The 20,888-nt window shown below is 46.8% G+C and overlaps 1 protein-coding gene across 4 annotated transcripts in view; it reads left to right on the top strand.

The window, feature by feature from the left end:
• The first annotated feature begins 4,318 nt into the window (after positions 1-4,318).
• COL6A3 (collagen type VI alpha 3 chain) overlaps positions 4,319-20,888 on the top strand; it is a 58,597-nt gene continuing 42,027 nt past the window's right edge. For 3 of the 4 annotated variants that reach the window (XM_069021720.1, XM_069021721.1, XM_069021719.1), the window contains exons 1-2: positions 4,319-4,547; positions 13,046-13,194. In XM_069021720.1, the coding sequence (XP_068877821.1) occupies positions 13,107-13,194 (88 nt within the window). In that variant the 5' untranslated portion in view covers positions 4,319-4,547; positions 13,046-13,106. Of the gene's footprint in view, positions 4,548-13,045; positions 13,195-14,113; positions 14,732-18,465; positions 19,069-20,888 lie in introns of all 4 variants that reach the window. The other variant, XM_069021718.1, reaches the window with a different exon arrangement.

The raw sequence follows: 20,888 nt of genomic DNA, 5'->3' as shown, positions 1-20,888 counted from the left end.
TGTCATTGAACTGTTGAAATCCAACAAACAAGTTTTTTGTGCTGCACAAGTTGCCACAGGACACTGAGGCCAAGACTTGGAAAGATTTTTTTATCCCCCTGTGCAAGGCATCACCTGGAATGCTCTAAAACAAGAAAACAGGAGTAACCCAAAGCAAAGGCTGGCAAGGTCTGTGTTGGCCAAAACACATCTCATGCTCCCTGAGCTATATTTTACTCTGAAAAAGAGCTGAGTTATCTTTCCTAGAAGCCAAGCATCACAGTTCACATTACAGTTTACTGATCTACAGGCTGTGCATTGTGTTAGAGGGGAAAATATCCACATTATTTATGTACTTGAGAGTGGTTTGTTCCCTGTAATCACAGAAGCTGGAAATCCCTTCAAGCAAAAGGGCTTCTTGCAGGATGTGGTTGGTCAGAGCTCCAAGTTTCACCTTTTGAATTATGATCTCTTTTACAGGGCATGGATTAAGTGTGTATACATACACTCAGATAAGGCACACAGCCTGAGGTGGGCTTGTTTTTGTTGCTGAGATTTTTTTAAGAGAGGGAAAAACATCATAGAATCATAAAATCACAGAATAGTTTCGGTTGGGAGGGACTTTAAAGTTCAACTCCCTGCCTTGGACAGGGACACTTTCCACTAGACCACGTTGCTCCAAGGCCCATCTAATCCAGCCTTGAACACTTCCAGGGATGGAAGATGGGAGATTTTGCAGAGATGTTTTAAATTCTTGGCTGGGGCTGCAGGATGGGAAGGGCAGAGCCAAGTGTCTCTTATCTTGTCTTAATTCCCACTCTGACCTGCCCATCTAGAGATGCTCTTGCCCCTTTCCCTGGCTGTTCCAAAGACATTTGATGAGGCAAAAATACATCAAGAAATATTCGCACAAAGGCAGACAGACAAACAGAAAGCATAGGAGAAAAGCAGAACCAAGAAAACTTCAGGAAAATATTTCCTGGACCACTTCCTAACTGGGGTGCTGAGGAGGCATTTGGATAAAAGCGATAGCAAATCCGTTGGAACTAATGAAAACCATCTACTGCAAGCAAAATTAAAATGCAATCTGCAGCCCTGCCCTTGTCCCAGCAGAGCTGCTCTTTGCCTTGATTTCCAAGCAGGAAAAAGAGTTTGTTCTTTGAAATAGGGCTGTGAGGGGTGGGACCCTGCAGCCCTGATCCGCTGTGCAGATGCTCAGCTGGTGATGGGAAAGTAACGGAGCAACCCTTGGTTTTGGTGGTACTCCCTAATTTCAGAGCAAGAAGCATCTCTGTCTTGCAGGAACAGCTTTTATTTGAGGGGAAAAAGATGGCTTTGGCTTTGGCAGATGCCCAAGGAGTCCCTGGAGGAAAAGCCAGCAGATGGTGCTCAAGGATGGAGCCAAGGCGGGATGCTCCTGAGTGTCACCATGTGTCAGGGACCCGGAACGAGCCGCCCTGTGCCTTGCCTGAATCACACGGGAGAAATCCACAGAAGTTCCCTAAGTCAGGGTAGAAACGGCCCAGCTGAGGCACATCAGAAAAGAACTGCAAAATTTAACCACTCTCTGCCAGTTTCACTGGATTTTTTAAAGCTGGGACCCTTATTCTGGGGGTGGGAGGACATCAAAGTCACCTTTTCATCCTGGAAACGATGTAGCACACAGGGCTTTTTATTTTTTGTCGTGGGCAGAAAGAGAATTCCTCAAAACCCTCTTCCTGACTCATAGCATTAATCACGTCTAGTTATTAATGCACCAGGGAGGAAATATTGCTAAACTTAGCCCTAGCTGCCTCTAGAAATTACCAGTGTGATGTGATCCCGTCTTTTACTAATTACCAGAAGGTCTGTTTGGTGTCTGGGGGTGGAAAGTAGTCTGTCCCTGCAGATGTCACCCTCTCCCCAGGGGTGTCACTCATCCCCAGAATGTCACAGCATCCTCAGCCCGGGTTCCCGTGATGGATGGGGATCGCTTTGCTGGGAGCCACCAACACAAACAAGAGGGAACTGCTAAAGGAAGGATTGTAAAAGATTGTGAGTGAAAGGTGGAAAAAGATAACCCCACCCTCAAATGCCCTGAGCATCCTGTCTGGCTGCTCCCTCACTATGTGTCAGTGATAAAACCCCTTTTTGGAAATGAAAATCTTTCAGCTTGGTTATTAAAGCCACAAGGCAGTCAGATAGGAATTGAAGAGCTCTTGCAGCCTCATTTAATTACTGGAGCACTTGGTAAAAGTCACTTCAATATTAAAACCATGTTAAGACAAAGAAAAAAAAAAGAAGAAATGCTAACAGCAAGAAAAAAATCAATCTAACTCCCAAGTTAAACATGTTCTCAATTGAGCTGTGATAGGCACATAACACAGGTCACACACGTTTTACCAGTGCTGTTACATTATTTATCTGGAATTCTCTGACTTGGCTGTTTTTCACTACTGTTCTGGGGGGTGCATGGAGCTTTCCTGTGGTTTGTTCTTTTGGGGTTTTTTTTTGGTGGGTTTTTTTTTTTTTTTTCAGTCAATTAAAAGTGTTTCCCTGAACTTCACTGCTGCACAGAAAACTCTGGTTTTCAAGGTGGATCTGAAGTAAAGGCAACACAGATCCCGGCTGCTGTTGAACTGATATGACCAGACCATACTGGTGGATATAATTCTTCATTACAGAAGCAACTGTAGCCTCAAGTTCTTGCTTTACTGAATCTCAGAGTAGCCTGGGTTGGAGGGACCTTGAAGACCACCTTGTTCTATCCCCCTGCCGTGGGCAGGGACACCTTCCACTAGACCTGCTTGCTCCAAGCCCTGTCCAACCTGGCCTGGAACACTTCCAGGGATGGGGCATCCCAGTTGAACTCTGCCCGACAGCTGAAATCACGTGGAAAGGCCTTTGGTTTGGATGCTTCTGCCCACATTATGTTCCTCCATCATATGTATTTTACCTTTTAGCAGCTGTCCCTCACCCTGCGTGAAAATATAAATTAAAAAATAAATAAAAGCTCTTTGTTGTGGCTTTCCAGCAGTTCCCGTTTCCACCATCCCCTCTTCAGTGTCCACTGACACCCAGCGAGGAGCTGCAGCTCCCTTTTGCCAGGCTCACTTATTATTTGGGAACTCCCTGCCTGTAAGCTCCAGCTTGACAGATTTTGGAGGGAGGACACAGCACCCTGCTTGCTTTTGGGCACGAGGCTGGGGAGTTTCACTCTGGGTCCCACTGTGTCTTCAGTCTCTGCCAGTGCCAAGCCAAGCGCGATTTCTAAAAGGAGTTATTGCCTCAGTCCAAGGGCTCAGCACTTTCCTGAAGCATTCCAGCTATTTCTTTATGTGGCTGGTCTTTCAAACAGCACAAACCCAAGAGCAAACATCATAAATCCCCCTTTGAAAAGAAAAGAACTTGACTATTTGATTCCAGGGACACCATCTCCACTCCATCCTTATATGGAACCAAACAAGAGCAAGAGATAAGAGTTAAAGTTTCCATACCAGTGTTTATTGCAAAACACAACCCAGTCCAGCCTGAAATGTTTAACTTTGGTCAGTGATCTGCCGTCCCTCAAGGCACAGGAATAAAATTAGCCCCAAATTTATTAGGCTCTGCCTAATAAAAGGTTAAAGTATTCTTTCACTTCACGTATGTGTAAAAAAAAATTTAAAAATCACCAGTCAGGAACTTGCAGACTGTATTTGTTGCCTTTTAAACTTTTCCTTTAAGCCTATATGACTTTTAAAATACTTACCCTTATGCTAAGGCGTTAACTTTTATTTATAAGTTACGGATAACATAAATCCCCCATTTCTGCCTCCCCATCTGGGTGGGTATAAAACCCTGCTGTGACATTTTAACGGGAGAGAGCATAGAGAAGAGACTCTCTCCCCCTGTGCTGATGTTGTAACTGTTCAGGGAGAGAGGCTGAGCTTCCCACAGCCTCGAGCATCTCCGAACGGCGCTGCCCCGGAGCCCTGCGTAACTTGGTATGGCCCTTGGCACATCCCAACTCCTGCAAACATCCAAGACCAACCCTTCCCCACCAAAAGACATAGTTAAATCAGCTTCCTCCAATTCCACACTCTTTCCTTATTTATTTTATTTTATTTTATTTATTTATTTTATTTTCTGTTTCTCACCAACAAGGGAGCAGCGCTTTGGACGCGGCACGGCCGGCGCGGAGAGGGGAAGCCACACAGCGCGGAGGCGTCCCCCGAGGCGGGGGGGGGGGGGGGGGAACTGCGTGTGATGAGCAGCTCTGACCTCAGCCCCGGGAACGCCAGCACCAACCATCTGGATCCCATTTGCAACGCCGGCTCGCCCGCCTCCCCGGCATTCCCGAGCCAGCTGCCTCCTCCGACCTCGCTCAGATCCACGGCGGCCGTGGCGCAGGGACCAGCGCCCCAGCAGTCCCCTCGTCCCACCAGTGCCCCACCATTCCCTCATCCCGCCAGCGCCTGCACCCCACTGAGCAAGGCAAGAGGGGACTGGGAAGGCTGAGCAGCACTGCACGCCATGAAGCAAGGGTGAGAGGCGCTTTGGAGCAGAAAATCCTGGAATAAGCAACTCTTCTAGAGGTTCACTCAGGGGTAAGTGTTCCTTCAGCCTAAGCTCTGCAGCTGCTAAGCCGTGGCTCCCCTCCTTGGTGGGGTGGTAGTATTTGGGGGTTTTTCAAGGAATTTTGGACAAAACCCATCCCTAGGTTTGCATCAGTCTTGGAAAAGCAGAGCGATGCTGCCGGCTGGCTCACATCGGGAGCTCCTCCTGGAGCTGATGCACCGCAGGTGTGTGGGAACACTCCTGTCCTCTGCAGGGGCCCCAAATCCTTTCAAAAGCACTGACCAGAGTATTTCCCCTGCTACCTCAGGATGGGTTTTGCATTTGTTGTCTTGGAATCACTGCAGCAGCAGCTTGATGTGATAGGAGCAGGATGACATGGGAAGCAATGCCCCAAGAAGGGCATGTGGAGGCTTGGGAAGATGTACCAGCACAAAGAGGTGGGGACACCAATGGGACCCTGCAAGGAGTGTTCCGAGGGGCTGTCTCAGTGCCCCGTTCCTGCTCCCAGGGCTGGGGCGTGTTGGATAGCCACCCTCATCCCTCTTGCCCCAAGGTGAGGTAGGACGAACCTGGCAGAGGTGCTCAGCCATGCTCAGGTCCTGCTGCCAGGCACGTCCCCACTGCTTCGGGGTGGGCCAGCATGTGGCTCCAAGGGTAATCCTCATCCTTTTGTGGTCATCCACAAAGAGGGAAATTAGCCAAACAGCAGCTCTTCCCCTGAGGGAAAGGGCTCTCCAGCCGTGCATGGAGCCACCGTCCCTCTCCATGGCTCTCATCTGCTCTCCCTCCTGCCTTCCCGAGCCCTTTCCCCCCAGAGCCCCAGTTGCCCTCAGCCTCCTGGGACTTGCTGAGGGGGCGGCTATGACTAATCTGGAGACACCCTGCCACCATCCCGCTGGGCTCAGCAAAGCCCTCGCTTCCCAAGTGAAAATGGGGCGAGAAACGGTTGTGGCCAAACTGGTTTCCTGACCAAGCAAAAGGGCCAAAACTGGCTGGAGTGGGGGTAGCCAAAGCTGCTTTGGTTCCAGTGGGTGAAATGGGAAACTCTCAGCTTGTTTCTGGTTGCTGTGAGGATCCATGTGCACTCTTGGGGGAGGAATCCTGTGTTTTTCAAAATTCTGGCTTTACCCTGTTTCTTGCTGGTTTAAGGAAAAAAGAATCAGTATTTGTGGTTGGGTAATTACAGTGCTTATATAGTGCTGCTTCTGGGGCAAATACCCAGTTTAGGAGGTTTGCAGCGAGATGTCTCCAGACTAAGGCTGTTGTGGGGAGCTGGAGAATTCCTTCAAGGTCATGTAAGAATGCAGTGGCAGAGAGACTCAACTCCACATCTCCCTAGCACCATACCTTGAGTCAGAGATCAGGGAAACAGGCTTTTCATCCCCAAACTTACTCTGTCTTTGCAGAGAGGCTAACCACGACCAGGGCTGCGACAGTGTTTAAGACAGGAGTGCAGGGCTGCGTGCTTGCTGCCACCACACCATCGTTCATTCATTCCCTTTCCAGTTTCCAGCACCCACCCCAGTCCCCTTTCTGGTTTTTCAAACATCTCTACGATTTTCCATTCAAACGCAGTAGCTTTCCCTGATTGCAGGGTGAGCTAAACCAGCCCCCGCTTTATTCCCACAAGTCAAGGAGGGGGAAAAAAATTTTAAAAAAATGATGTTCCTCTTCTACTTTTGCTACGTGCCTGTCCAGGAACAGGAGGGAAGGGAACATCTTATTCCTTCCATCAGTACAAACTGTGGTAACTGCACAGCCTTGCCAGCCTTGGATTGTATTCCCCATTGGATTTCCAGCAAAGGGGTGAGCCTGCGCTGCGCTGGGCGTGCACGGCGCCGGGTGGCATTGCGTGCCTGCTCCCCGCCGTGAATCACAGCCAGCCTTACCCCTCCACATGCCCATCACTTTTTCCACCTTTTTAAGTGATCTGTGTTCCACATTAAGGAGCCGATCTGTTTGGGTGGAGAGGCTCCGGGAGGCTCCGGTTACTATACATAAAGAGTCATTGATCTTTGAGGGAGTTTCCTTTTTTTTTTTTTAGCAAATACTCCCTTTCCTCTTATTAACGACTCTATTTTAGTCTCAGTCTTTGGATGGAGAAAACAACCAGATTTTAAGCCAACAGCATGCTTAGAAGGACAGAAATGAATATGTGATTCATATTGAATTCTAGCACCCAGGGTACTTGCCTAGGTAGGATATGGAAGCACCGTAACTCTGTTGCTTTGCTGAACACTGGTTTCCAAAAATCTGAGCTCCAGTGGTTTGCAAAAGCAGGGAGATTTTTTTCCCACCCTTTCAGGCTTGATTTTTTTCTAATGTTCAGGTCTGCCTTTATAGGAACAAATGTTTTCAGGGGCAACCCTCAACCCCACAAGCCTCACCTTCCCAGTAGCACTTGACAGCAACATTTACGCTTCAAAAGAGCTGAGAAAAATTTAAATGTCTCCACCTGGAGCCATGAATAAATCCAGGATCTGTCCTATTCAGCTCATCCTGAGTCTCTACAAACAGCTTTGCTTCTCCCAAGGGCTGTGGAGCCAGGAGAGATTCAGTGCTCTGTGATGAGGAGGTGGCCAGGCATGGGACAATAATGTCCCTTGAAAAGGTGACCAAGCTTTTTTTGCATGGAAGAATCATGGCATTCCGCCTCAAAATCACGCCGGGAATGGCTTTTGGCTAACATTTTCCCCAGCTCAGGGAAATTAAAGGGGGAATTAATCCAGGCGAGAAAGGAGCATGCCTCACCTCCAGAGGGCAATCTGCACCTCCCTGGCTCCACATCAGGATTTGGGGAGCTGATTCTCCCAGCTGCTCGCTCCACAGCCATGACTGCAATCATATCCCACTGCTGGGGATGCAAGTAGTTGTTCTGGGAGCCTGGTGTCCACTTCCAAGCCGCTGGCAGAGCTTACAACTGCCGCCTCCCACAGCTGTGGATTCAGCAGAGAGCAGCCAAGCCAAGGGAATTTGAGGCTGAGCAGTCTCGTTGGGAAACAGGAGGATGATGGACAAGGGAAAATCCCCACAAAGCAAATGCAGGTGAAGGCAGAAGCCTCTTTGTTTTGACTCTGACATCCCCATGAGACAGACTTCTGGAGGAGCCTAGAGGATGCTCACAGCATCCTGCACCAGCTATGGGATGATGCTTTGCTCTCCCTGGCCCCCTTTTGGAAAAGGTCTCCCTTTTGGAAAAGGTCCCCCTTTTGGGATCCAGCTGCTAATCCACCTCTTTCTCCCAGTACAACATGATCCACCCCACACGCACAAGGGAATTTAAGGGCTGCAGTTGCTTCTCATGTTTTTAGTCAATATATTTTTTGAGGATGCTCCATGGCTGGACAGGAAAATTGGACCGACCAGATGTTCTGTGGTCTGGAGCAGTAAGGTATCCCAAAGGTCCCTGGTTGTGCCAGCTGGGAAAGCTGCACAAGGCCAAGCCCAAACCCCAGCCAGTTGTCCCCAGAAAATGTGCCAGTCATGGCTCTGCCTACCATGCTTGCCATGCTCTGCTCCTTCCCAGAGGCTGCTCAACTTTGCAGCAGGAGTGTGTCACAGAAACGGGGAGATTATGGGAACAAGTACCATAAATACAATCACAGAATGGTTTGAGTTGGAAGGGACATTAAAAACCATTTTGTTCCAGCCCCCTTCAATACCTTCAGGGATGGGGCAGCCACAGCTTCTCTGGGCACCCTGTGCCAGGGCCTGACCACCCTCACAGGGAAGAATTTCTTCCCATTATCCCGTCTATTTTATTTTGACTACACTTGAAGAAAGCCACCCCCAACACACACAAGCAAACAACTGCTTAGAAAGTGAATTTGAAACATCCACTCAAAGGAAAAAAAAAAAAAAAAGTAAAATGTCAAATTTTATGCACAGAGAAGTATGCAATATATGCAAAAAATAGCTGCTGGGGAAAATATTTAAGGAAATCACTTCATTGTGTCAGGGGTAGAAATGATTGCTTTTTGAGAGCAGTATTGGGAACAGATGTATTTCTTCTGATGAAATACTGTAATATTAAGAGGTCGGCACACACTGTATAAACTCTAGACAGACATAAAACTTTCAGATTATTGAAGGCTACAGGAGTTAATCTTTTAGCACATGAATCATGAAGAAATTGGCTCCCCGGGTTTTGGTGCTAACTTAAGAGTTCAGGAAAACTCTTTCCTTTCCTAAAGGCACTCAGCAGTCAGGTTTTTCAACATATTTTTCCAGCTTGAAGTGGATATAGCAAAAGCTTCGCCAGAGCTTTCACCCCACAGGACTGCAAGGAACTTTTCATTTAAAAAATGAAATAAATCCACAGTTAAATTGCCTTGTTGAAAATACATTCTTGAAAACCCAGAAATACCGGAGAATGAAGGTGCAAAACAAATACTTACCATAACCAAGTATTAATATTTATTGGCATGAGTTAACATCTCTGGTTTTATCATCCATCCCCTGCAAGCTGGTGCCACCTCCAGCTTCTGTGACCAGTGGTAATTTGGGACACAAAGCAAGAACACATTGAGCAACGGAAATTACTTCTTGTGCCTCACTGAGGCAAGCCAAGGAATAAAAATCACATCATTTACTGTCTTAAACCCACTTTTCTCATGGAGCCAGAGACTTGGCTCAGTCAAAACAGATCTGAGTAGAGTATTGGGTGAATTCCCCACACCAAAGAAAAAAAAAAATACCCCCACCCACCCAACCCCCATCACATTACCTTTACAAAATAAGTTGCTGTCCTTGCTGTATCTTCTTCTTCTCAAGGGCCATCTCCTGCAGGAAAATCATCTCCTTGCCCACCCCTATCTGCAAGCACCCTTCCTCATTAGCTAATGAGTATCATGAAGAGGGGGCTATAAGAGAAAACCCTGCTCTGGAACAGCTCTTGTTAAAGGCTCTTCTTTTCCTTAAATTGTCCATTACTAAGAGATATCCATCACAGTATCCTGCAAGAATTTGCTGCCTTTTTCCTCCTGATGACTAATCCTGGCTCCTATGACTTTAGGATGGTTTTGTGTGACGCTAAAACTCATCTCTTGTTGATGGACAAGTCCCTCTGCTTGCACAGAGCTATAAATACCATGATGGAGGTCACAGAGAAAGCTGGAAATAGATCTGGAGACCTCCTAAAGGATAAAATGGGGAAGGAGGGGAAATGGGCTGCCCAGGGAGTGGTGGAGTGCCCATCCCTGGGGGTGTCCAAGGAATGACTGGATGTGGCACTCAGTGCTCTGGGCTGGGTGACAAGGTGGGGATCGGTCCCCAGGTTGGACTTGATCCTGGAGGTCTTTTCCAACAATTCTGTGACTCTGGAAAATCTCAGCTTCCCACTGCTATGGGAGATCATGGGTGATCCTGTGGGCAAGAGAGAGTCCATAGCCACAGGGAGTTTCACTTTTCCCTTCGGCTACATTTTGTGGCTGTAAACAGGCTCTGAGCAGCTGCTCGATGTTAAAACCAAAAAAGCCCCTAAATGTTTGCTTCAGTTCTGTCACTTTTTAGCCAGCAAGACATCAATTTTCACTGGCTTATCTTGATGCTCTGCTCATCCCCAGCTGTTGTGACTGAAGAGGAATTGGCTGCCAGCAGCTAATAAACAGGATGGTAACATAACTTCCTGTGTTTTGGGAAAGAAATATAAGCAGTTTTACAGCACACATTACTTTAATGGGATGGTTTTCCTTAGCATGCATTTTATTTCACGTTTTTCATTCATTGCTAGCAGCCTTTTCATTCTGTGGCATCCCACCCTTAAGGTGAAGGGAGCTTCCAAAGTTTGTAGATGCTCTTGGTTGAAAGAAAAGACCAAAGTGAGAGGGCCTGCAAAAGCTTACAAAGTTTTGTTAATAAATTACACACTTGGCATGGAATTTGATATGTTAGTCCCTGATCTCCCAGAATAAGCACGTGACAGTGGCTTTTGGATAGAGTGAAAGGGAAGAGAGAGAGGGTGATGGATTCAAGAGGGAGAGACAGAAAGGGAGAAAGAGAGATCACCATTCCTGACTCCAGCATTGATCCAGCTGATGGGGTGTCCAGGGTCCTGGGGCACACCTGGGTGCACCTGGGTTTTGGGGGGGTACCTTTTATAGATAAATTTTTCCTGCCCTGGAGATAAATTTTCACTTCCTATGCAAATTATTTAATAAGTTTTTTCTAGATTTTTCTGGAAATGGGTCAGAGGGCTCCGAGAGGTCTTGGTCCTCCCCTACAGCACATTCCTGCTTCTCAGCATCATCCCTGTGCTGTGCTTATCTCCCCTAGCCAGAATAAGGATGTTTGTCCTAGAAAATACTGCCCTACCTCCACGTGGCTCCTTCTCCAGCCACATCCTGTTCATTCCCTGAGTGTGTTATTGCCAACAATCCTTGGTTGGCTCCACAGCTATTGGGGTTTGAGACACACACATCTTGAATCATAGAACCATGGAATATCATGAGCTGGAAGGAAGCCACAAGGATCATCAAAATCCAGCTCCTGGCCCTGCACAGGACACCCCAACAATCCCACCCTTTGCCTGAGAGTGTTTTCCAGTGCTTTAGGCTCTTCTAGGTTTCTATACAATCCCAATGGATGCTGCAAGCGAATCCCACTCAAAAACTTGCAGCTCTTCCACAAGCCTCTTCCCAGAGGGAAGACTCTCCCATGGGGTTGGGTGGGTGGTTGTCATGAGCTCTGTGCTTTTTGCAGAGCTCAGCTGTGGGACCTACAGACCCTTCTGTATTTGTGTGCTCAGGGGATGAATCCCCTTCATGTGTCCTTTGGGTGGAACTATTCTTTCTGGGAGCAAGCTGCCCATCAGGGACACAGTCCAACCGAGCAGGTTTGCTCCTGCTGGAGGCACTGGGAGGTTTGGCTTGCACTGGAACAACCAGGGGGATGGATGGGTGCCAGCTCACAAAGGTGATGGTTTAGTCTCTTTAGGAATGACAGTGATACCTCTGGGCTGCAGCAGCTGCCTCTATAAATTCAGGGGTTGCCAATAAAAGGGAAGACTTTGCCATGTCTTGATTAACATTGTGTGCTAGCTGCAGGCTCTGGTGGCCTGTTCAATGTCTCTCCACCTGGTACTATTATTATTATTATTATTATTCACAAATGTTGTGGGGGGAAAGGCAGAGGAGAGCTTTTGCCAGACTCATGCTATAGGACATTTGTAAATTCCATCTGGAGCACATGGAAGACCAAATGCTGCAAATCTCTTCTCCCAAGAAAGACCAGACCCCAGCCCAGCTTTGACATGCAGGGAGCCAGAGGAAGTGTCAGGATCGCACTGGGTTTCAGAAAACCAGTTGGAAGTTGTCCCCTCCTTTCCACAGAGCTGCCCTCTGATATCCCTGAGGAATGTCTCTTCAGTGGAAGTGGGTTAGCTGCGTATTTCCAAATTTCTGTATTCCCAACTCTTGGCTCTGTTTCCAGCCATGCCAGTGATGGCCATCAGGATAATTACCACAGTTTTTATCAAAAAAAAAGAGCTACTCTTCCCCCTAGCCCTCTTAGGTTCTTGTATTGGTCATAACTGTCTGTATTGATGGAATTGGCAAGGGTGGTAATAAGAAAATTTAATTCCTTTTTTTTTTTTCTTTTATGATGACCTGGTTAACAGTTTGATGTAGTGGAGTCACTTTTGGCTGATTTGAGTAATCGAGCTCCTTTGGGGAATGAAAGGTATTAAATCACTGTGTTCCCTTTTGGAGGATATTTTCCCAGTTAAGCAAGCCTTGCTGGTTTCTGCTATTTAGGCTTGGAAATGAAGATTAAATAATAAATTGGTCATCTCTACGACAACAGAAACACAGCCTTCGTGGCAGAGGTGTTTTTTCAGAAGGCTTGCCAGGTGGATCATAGATAAGAAACTTGCTTAATTTAGATTTTTGGCTCCAACAGATAAAATATTATTCTTGGTGCCTTTCCAAAATATGATCAGCCAGCGCAGGCTATTCCACAACTGGGGCTCTGAGCTTGGGGGAGTCCAAGGGCTTTTTGCTGCACAGCCAGATCATGTGGCTCACTTGGGTCTGGAGAGCTTAAATTTCCATTTGTATATTTGGGATAGCTGAAAAGGTGAGCTGAGGCAAAGGGTGAAGTTCAGGGCAATTATTGTGATGTTTGGAAGAAATAAAGTGAGAAGAGGCAACAGCAAGAGGAAGGATGTTGGCCAAGATGTATCAGCTGGTCATCCATGGGTGGGGAGGGCAGGTGAGAGGCCACAGTGTATTTTGGTAGTAGAAACCTAAGCATTTTCCTATATATTACATATTGCCTGGGGCAGCACAGGCAAAACAAAATCATCCAATTCCACAGAGGTGATTAAAGGTCAATTATGTGAATGAGGATTCCTTTTCCAAAGGGATGGCTGTATGAAGCAGACTCTGTCCAGCAGCAAAGAATTTTTTTTCCTGCCAAAGTGCCACAAAAGCCTTGTAAACCCACGTAGTTTGACTTTTCCACCTCATGCCTCATCTGTGCCTGGCCAGCACTGCTGCTATTTCTCACTCTCCCTGTTTTTCTCCCTTAGGTCTCACTTCAGGTGCTTTGAAACAAAGAGAATTAAAGGAAAACTCAGATAAAAGACCAAAATGAGGAAACATCGACATTTGCCCCTCGTGGCAATGTTTTGCCTCCTGCTCTCAGGCTTTGGCTCGGTTGGTGCCCAGCAGCAAGCAGGTAAGCCCGGGTTGCTTCACCTGCCTTTGGCCCTGTACAACCACTCATTTGCACTGTTTGGTGTTTAACATGCATGTCTGTGGGATGTTGTGGATGGACAACCCTCTGCTCCTCAGCTCCCACCTTGCTGAGGGTCCTTGGGACCCAGGCCTTGGCCAACACTCACGGTGCCTCCCTGAGCACGTCACTGGCCAGTGCTGCGCCTTGGAGGATGCTCTGCAGGGCACTGGGGTGTGGGACCTTCACTCAGGGTGGTTCTGAGACGGTCTTCTCCTGGGCAGAGCTGTTCTGCCCTCCCTGCATGTGTAGGAGGGCTTCTAGCAGTGAGAAGAGCACTGCCACTGACCTGCAGAAAGGCTGTTTAAAGAGGTGGTGCTGGCGCCTCTGGGACCAGAGCTGGTGGGTCACTAAGTGGGTGTTAACAGCAGGAAAAATAGGGAAAACTCAAGACAGCACCCGGGCTGCTTAAACCAAGCTGTCCTTCCTTCCCTGAGCACTGCCATGGAGCCAGCAAAGCCCTGAGTCAGCAAAAACCATGCAAGAGGCATGGGCAGCTGGAAATAGTGAGCCTGAATTCACAGGTGAAGCTGCCGGTGTCTCTCTCTGGCTCAGGGCTGGTGTCCAAACCCATGGGTGAGGGTGTAGGAGGGGAGAAGCACCTTGGCTCCCCCTCTCTGGGCAGGGAAGGTGGCATGCTGTCTCCTCCTGTCCCCCAGCACCGCGGTGCCAGGGCTCTGGTGGCTGCCTGGTTGTTCACCAGCTCTTCTCTTTTTGCTGCGGGCCACAAGGGGAAGCTGAGCTTCACTTTCACCATGCCAAGGAGGCTGTTGGTTGTTTGGGTGAGGAGGAGGAGGAGAAGAAGGAGGCATGCTTGTGCTGACTGATAAAAAATCCTAAAACCCCATCTGTTTTTTTAAAGCTGTCAAAACCGTTGCCGTGGCTGATATAATATTTCTAGTGGATTCCTCCTGGAGCGTTGGGAAGGAACACTTCCAACTCGTTCGAGAGTTTCTGTATGATGTTGTAAAAGCTTTAGATGTGGGAGGAAATGATTTTCGCTTTGCCCTGGTCCAGTTCAGCGGAAACCCACACACAGAATTCCAGTTAAATACCTACCTCTCCACCCGGGACGTCCTGTCCCATATTGCCAACATGACTTACGTGGGGGGAGGCACCGAGCCTGGAAAAGGATTAGAGTACCTAATCGAGAAGCACCTCACTAAAGCTGCTGGAAGCAGAGCCAGTGAAGGCGTGCCCCAGGTTATCATAGTGCTAACAGACGGACGGCCCCGGGATGATGTGGCTCTGCCCTCATCTGTCCTTAACTCGGCCCGTGTAAACCTGTTTGCGGTCAGCGTTCAGGACCCAGTGGAAGGGGAGTTACAGGAAGTAGCGAGCGAACCCCTCGATACGCACCGCTTCAACCTAGAGAATTTTACCACTCTCCACGGCATAGTTGGAGACTTAGTGGCAAGTGTCCGCTCCTCCATGACTCCAGAAAGGGCTGGAGCCAAAGGACTGGTTAAAGACATCACAGGTAATGGCTGACTGGTGGTATCTGCTGGCGTTGTGCTGTTTGGCGTTGCCACTCTGTAGGGGCAAGACTGAGATGGACGTTCAGAGGTTTAAAAACAAAGGTTTGAAGCATGTGGCCCCGTGTTTGCAGCTGCTGAGGTGCTGTTGTTTGCAGACTGAGCCAGGGCTGACAGGAGTCAGGGCAGGAATCCTTGAATGGGCAAGTGGCACTTTGTGGCCATCCTTTGGCACATATGGCATGGAAATTTAAGGTTAGGGAGCTTGGCAGAGTTAGTAAATTGTCCTGTCCTGTTCACTCCCAAGGTGGGGAAACAGGGGATGAACACACTAGACCTGATGGTGACCCTGACCAAAAATCCTCTGGAGACCAAGAAGGTGGCTGCTGGTTGCAGGGACACCGTGATGGATGTCCCCTTAGAAGCAGGTTGGGGGACAGGGAGATAGGCAGCGTGCCATTCCAGAAAGTCACATTCTTCACTGAAAGCAAGCAAAACAAGCTGGGTGGGGAATTTCTCTGCTGAAAGCTCACCCCTGAGCTGTCCCTTAGCCTCTCTCCTCATGCACCTGGAGAAGGTGTGTGGTTGGAGAGTCTTCTCTGAGAGCCCACTGCTTCTACCTGCTGGAGCACCGGACCCTTCCCATAACTGAAACCTCCCTGCAAACCACATGGGCTTCAGCAGACCTGCACTGACTGCAAGACAGGGCCCAATTTCCCTGGGAAAAAAAAAAAAAAAAGACAGTCTTCCTCCGTCCCTTCTCTGTTTATAAAATTCCTGCATGGCAAGGGCCTTCTGAGCAGCTTTTTTGTTGTTTTTCAAAACAGAAGTCCTGGGGATCAAACCTTTCTTTTTATTCCTGAGACTCCATCTGAAGGTCAAGAGCTTGTGGGGCGACATAAGGCCACAGCAGTGTCATGAGGCAGTGTGACATTAATCCCCCATGTGTTGTCTTGCCTGATTAACCCTCACGCCAGTCCCACTGGGTGCTCTCCATCACTGCATGACACCAAGCAACACCAAAAGGCCGTGCTCATGTGTGTTTTTGTCGTGCAAAGCGCTTGCCAGGGCAAATATCCAGGTCACAGGAAAGCCACAGGGGAGTAGCTGCCCCACAAATATGACAAAAGGCTCACCAGTGCTAAGGAAATGACACCAGTATATGTGGAAAATGAATGTTACACCCAGCCTGCTGACAGCACTCTGGTGGCTGTTGGGCATCTTAGCCGTGAAGGACCCTGGTGCTTCCCTGTTGAAATCAATTGGGGAATTGGTCTCTGGAAGCTGGCTGTCCTCCTCTGGGCCATGCCAGCAGGTAGCCTCTTTGAATGGAAACATCTGGAATCACAGACATTCCTTTAAAAGCTTTAAAGCCAAATTCCTACTTCATGTATATCATGCATTTCCAAGTTTGTCTCTGCCTAAAGGTATTTTTTGCAAGCATTTCCTTCCCATCCTATAGCACAAATTGAAGTTAATTCTACTATTGCAGTGTTGTCCCTGTGTGACTTGCATGGGTGATATACAGAGTATTGGTAAACACGGGAAAAGATGTTACAGGTCCTAAACCTTGGACGATAACAATGTGCAAAGCATGGTACAAATATCTGCATAAGAGTTTAAGAAGTCATTTATTCAGCTGATAACTACATGTGGCATTAAGATATATAAAACTGCCATGGATTCTATGTTAGAAACGAGCCCTAATATGAAATGGAAGTGTAAAAAAGCCCCAGTCCTGTAAAGGGTTCCAGTAAAGGGAACCAAAACTATTGGTCTGTGGCAGTCCCTGGAGCTGACTCACGTAAGTACAACAGTCAGCCCCGAGTTTGCCCTGAAGTATTTGTTAAATCTGAGCTGTCTGTCTCATCTGACCCTCTTTGCTTAGTTGTGTAACCAGCATGCTTTTATTTGTTCTCCACACCAGCTTGTTCCATAAATGTGCACTGATGTACAAGGTTTTTTTACGGTGATGACAAATTATCCAACGCATCTGTTTCATATCTATTTTCTCTTTGGTGGGAGCAAGCCATTAGTGCCTGGAATCTTGTTCCTCTAAAAAGATATCCAGGATATCTAAAGCAGCCCTGGGTTAAACCACTGTGAGATTTCCCTTTCATTTTTATGATGAAGTAGAATGTGTACATCCCTACTGAAAATGGCTCAGTAAAACCAAGCCTAAGCACCCCTAAATTTTGCCTTGATGGAAGAATAAATCCTGGAGCTCCTTGAAATTCTGAACCCTGGTGATGTTCTCTGAGCCAACACTGGCCATTGAGTTGGTCCAGGGGAGCAATGGTGACCTGGAGACCTTCTCCTTTGTTGCTGGAATTGCAGCATTATTTGAATCTCCTGGTGTATGAAAACATGAACTAGAAAAACAACTAAATGGGCAAGAAATAAACAAATTACTGGCAGTGCTGGTTAATAGCAAAGACCTTGGGTTTATTCCTGGCCTTGCTAAACCACACGCCAGCTTTGCTGCTGGTTTCATCTTCACCTTTTAAAAGTTGAGAGCTGACTGAGAGAGATTTCCAAATGTTGCTTGTTGGTCATTCACAAATAGTCTGAAATTTGAGTTCTTAATGAGAGGGGAGAGTAATAGCATGGAAACATCCGAGCATGCTTTGGGGTCTTTTCCCCCCTCTTTTTTGCATGCATGAACTCTTGGTGATGTCAATGGTAAAATTAGTTGAGCAAAAGGAGTAAGAGCAGACACCAGGGCATTTTGGGTCTGCCTTGGTAAGTCTCAGAGCAAAAATACTTCCCCTCAACTCCATGTTCATGCTGTGTACAAGCTTTGTTTGGTGTGTATGTTGTCAGCAAATGCTTGTGATCATCTGGGTATGGTCACAACAACTAGAGTTGGATAATTGTGTCATGACTGATTTCATCACCCTTTTTTAACCTGATTCTGCATTCCTTGATTGAATATCCAGAATCCATATGAAAAATACAGACCAGACCCCTCTGCCAATAATCAACCCATCTTTGTGCAAAATATTTAAAGTGACACAACTTCTGTGTGGCCTGGGTTGAGAATTGTGTGGGTCAGACTCCTAGACAAAAAACAGGTGGATGCTGGCAGCTGGTCAAAGAGGCACAGTGCAAGAAAAATAACTAAAAACTTTTAAATTGTTTCTAACAAATGTATTTCAAATAATACTTCTTCATGGTGGGAGAAGCCCATATATTCAGCCTCTATATTTAACCAGCAAAAGAGCAGAATTGTGACAGAGAAGCTGAAACTTCCCCTGCATCCAGTAAATGTTTCTCCCAAAAAATAAAAGGCTGCAATGATAAAAACCTCCTCATCCTCTACCTTCAGCATGAATTCCCACCAAAATCCACCTTTTTCTTTTGGCTCTGTTTAAATATTGGGACAGGACTGGCCACTGATGGAATGGATCTAGATTTCCACAAACTGTATTTTGCCAAGGTTTCTCCTTGCATGCCAATAATGCTGACCCCCATGTTACTACAGCCATTGGCTTGTGTTCTGTCCACTCAAACCCTCCCTTGATGGGTTGTGGATGCTACCAGGCAGGGCCTGAGAGCTCATATTCAATCAGAATGCAGAACTAAGAGGCAAAAGTCACCTCCTCAGTGATCACGTTATTTTATTTTCTCATTTTCGTGTTTCTCACTGGTTTTCCAAGAAACATGTCAGAACACTGTTACAACTGCATGTAATCACTCATTTTAATGCTTTCACCTTTTGCATTTCTTTTTTTTAAAGCTCAAGAGTCTGCTGACCTTATTTTCCTTATTGACGGATCAAACAACATCGGAGGTGTCAATTTTCCAGCCATACGCGATTTCCTTGTAAATTTGATTGAAATCCTCAGAGTTGGAGCTCAGCAGATACACATTGGGGTGGTGCAGTATAGTGATCAACCCAGAACCGAGTTCGCTTTGAACAGCTACTCCACAAAAGCGGATGTCCTGGATGCCGTGAAGGCACTCAGCTTCCGCGGGGGCGAGGAAGCGAACACCGGTGCGGCACTGGAGTTTGTGGTGGAGAACCTCTTCACCCAGGCGGGAGGCAGCAGGATAGAGGAAGCGGTGCCTCAGATTTTAGTGCTGATAAGTGGTGGAGAGTCTAGTGATGATATCCGAGAGGGCTTGTTAGCGGTGAAGCAAGCTGGTATATTTTCGTTTAGCATTGGGGTCCTGAATGCTGACAGTGCAGAGCTGCAGCAGATTGCTACTGATGGAAGCTTCGCCTATACTGCCCTGGATATCCGTAACCTTGATGCTCTTCGAGAATTATTACTGCCCAACATTGTTGGAGTGGCCCAAAGACTCATTTTGTTAGCGGCCCCAACCATTGTGACTGAAGGTATGTATGCCCTTCAAGACCCTTGCATTTCGGTGAGTCGATGAACGATTGAGCTTTTGCACGCTTTACAAGCATACTTAAAGCTTTAATTATTTTCAATTTTTTTTTTTTTCCAATTCGTCTCTCTGGCCTGGTTATGGAGAAGCGATGTTTCTGTGCAGAAACTCATTGGCCCAGTGGGTTATCTCTCAAAAACCATGAGGTCTTGTTGCAATAACTGGCATGACAAGGGGTGTTTTAAAAGACAGCAGAGTATAAAATAAAAAGAGTATAGAAAAGCTCATATAATCCTTTTTGGGATATCTAAACACCCTGGGAGTAAACACTGCAGCACTGCCAGTTGTAAAAACATTTATGCCGTGTAAGCTTACATTTTATGTCATTTGGAAGTGTCATGACCATAAAATGTGGCTGAGGAAGGTAACAGGAATGCTAAATGGATCCCTACATACCAGAGTTGAAATCATCTGCTTGCTAAAACAGTAAAATTCCACAACTCCCTGAAGCTCTGGGCTGCCCTCGGTAAAAGGCGGACATTCCTGTGTTGTTGAACTTAAAGGCAGAACAGCCCTTAGTTCTTCTGAAGTCAAATCCCCACCTGTGATCAATCAGCTAAAGAAGAAGTTTACAGCTTTCCACGAGGCCACAGGAATTAAAAATGCAGGTGTTAATGTTCCACTTAGGTCACTTTTTCACCCTTAAGTTCCACTGACATTATTTCTGGACTAGCATCAGCTTGGGTGCAGTAGAATACTGAATATCTGGATTTATGGGGCAAATAGGTGATTTATGAAAGATACAATATGTCATATTGCAGAGACCCCTGGAAGGGGCCAGCCTGGAGCTGCTGCACTTAATTAACAAGATGCTTAATGCTAACTGCACTTTTGGGATCCCGTTGTCAGTCTGGAGTTCTGTACACACTGTTCTTCATGGTGTATGTTGACATATAAAACTGCATTCCAGATGTCTTTGCTGATCCATGCCTAAACATGATTGCTATCCTGTGGCTTAAATCAAAGGGAGGAATTTGCCTTAAAGATCATTTTATGACCTTGCCTTGATTATTCCAAGAAAGAACATTAAGAACTTTTTCTTGTAGCACCCTACAAGAACCATATTTAGCCAGTTAATATGAAATCAGCATGTGTAGCTAAAATATGTATGCTGGGATCCATGCAACTCAGCGGAGAACTTCTCTTTCTCTTTCCTCCTGTCTGATTTTTTACAGTTTGAATGGCAAGATTAAAAAATTTCGTTACATTTGTTTCATCTGCACTTGCATATTTCTCACTTAAAGTGCCAGCTCCTTTGTGGAAGGTGCTACATCAGCCTGTACAGTTACATACAGATGGATGTGCTAAATGGGGAAGTGGATATTTTCAAAGGAGCTTTAGGGAATTTCCTACCCCTGGCACCCATGGAAATAAATTTTGACTGGTTTGCTTGATTCACATCAACAGCTTGGAATGCTGCAGTGCAAAGCAGTTTGGGAGATGCCGCAGCCCAAAAGGGATGCCAAACCCTGAGGTGCCAAGTGCTCCTATGAAATACTGAAGACATCTAGCTTCACTTTAGCTCTCTAGCTGTTCATCCTGGGATGAAGGGATGTTCCAAAGTGCCTTTCTGCTCCTTCACCTACTGGGGGAGCCTGGATGATTAAGTTAGATTAGGTGCTTCACCAGATAGCTGACACGGCAATGAGGATGGAACTACGCAGGGTTCAGCACTGACACCCTCCAAACTTTCCAACTTTGAGAGTCAAAGATACAATGCTTTGATCCCAAATCCTTTGAAATTCTTGGGAGACTTGCTATCAG

The sequence above is a fragment of the Aphelocoma coerulescens genome, chromosome 7, assembly GCF_041296385.1.
Source record: "Aphelocoma coerulescens isolate FSJ_1873_10779 chromosome 7, UR_Acoe_1.0, whole genome shotgun sequence".
NCBI lineage: Eukaryota > Metazoa > Chordata > Aves > Passeriformes > Corvidae > Aphelocoma > Aphelocoma coerulescens.
This window is presented reverse-complemented; position numbering and strand designations above follow the sequence as displayed.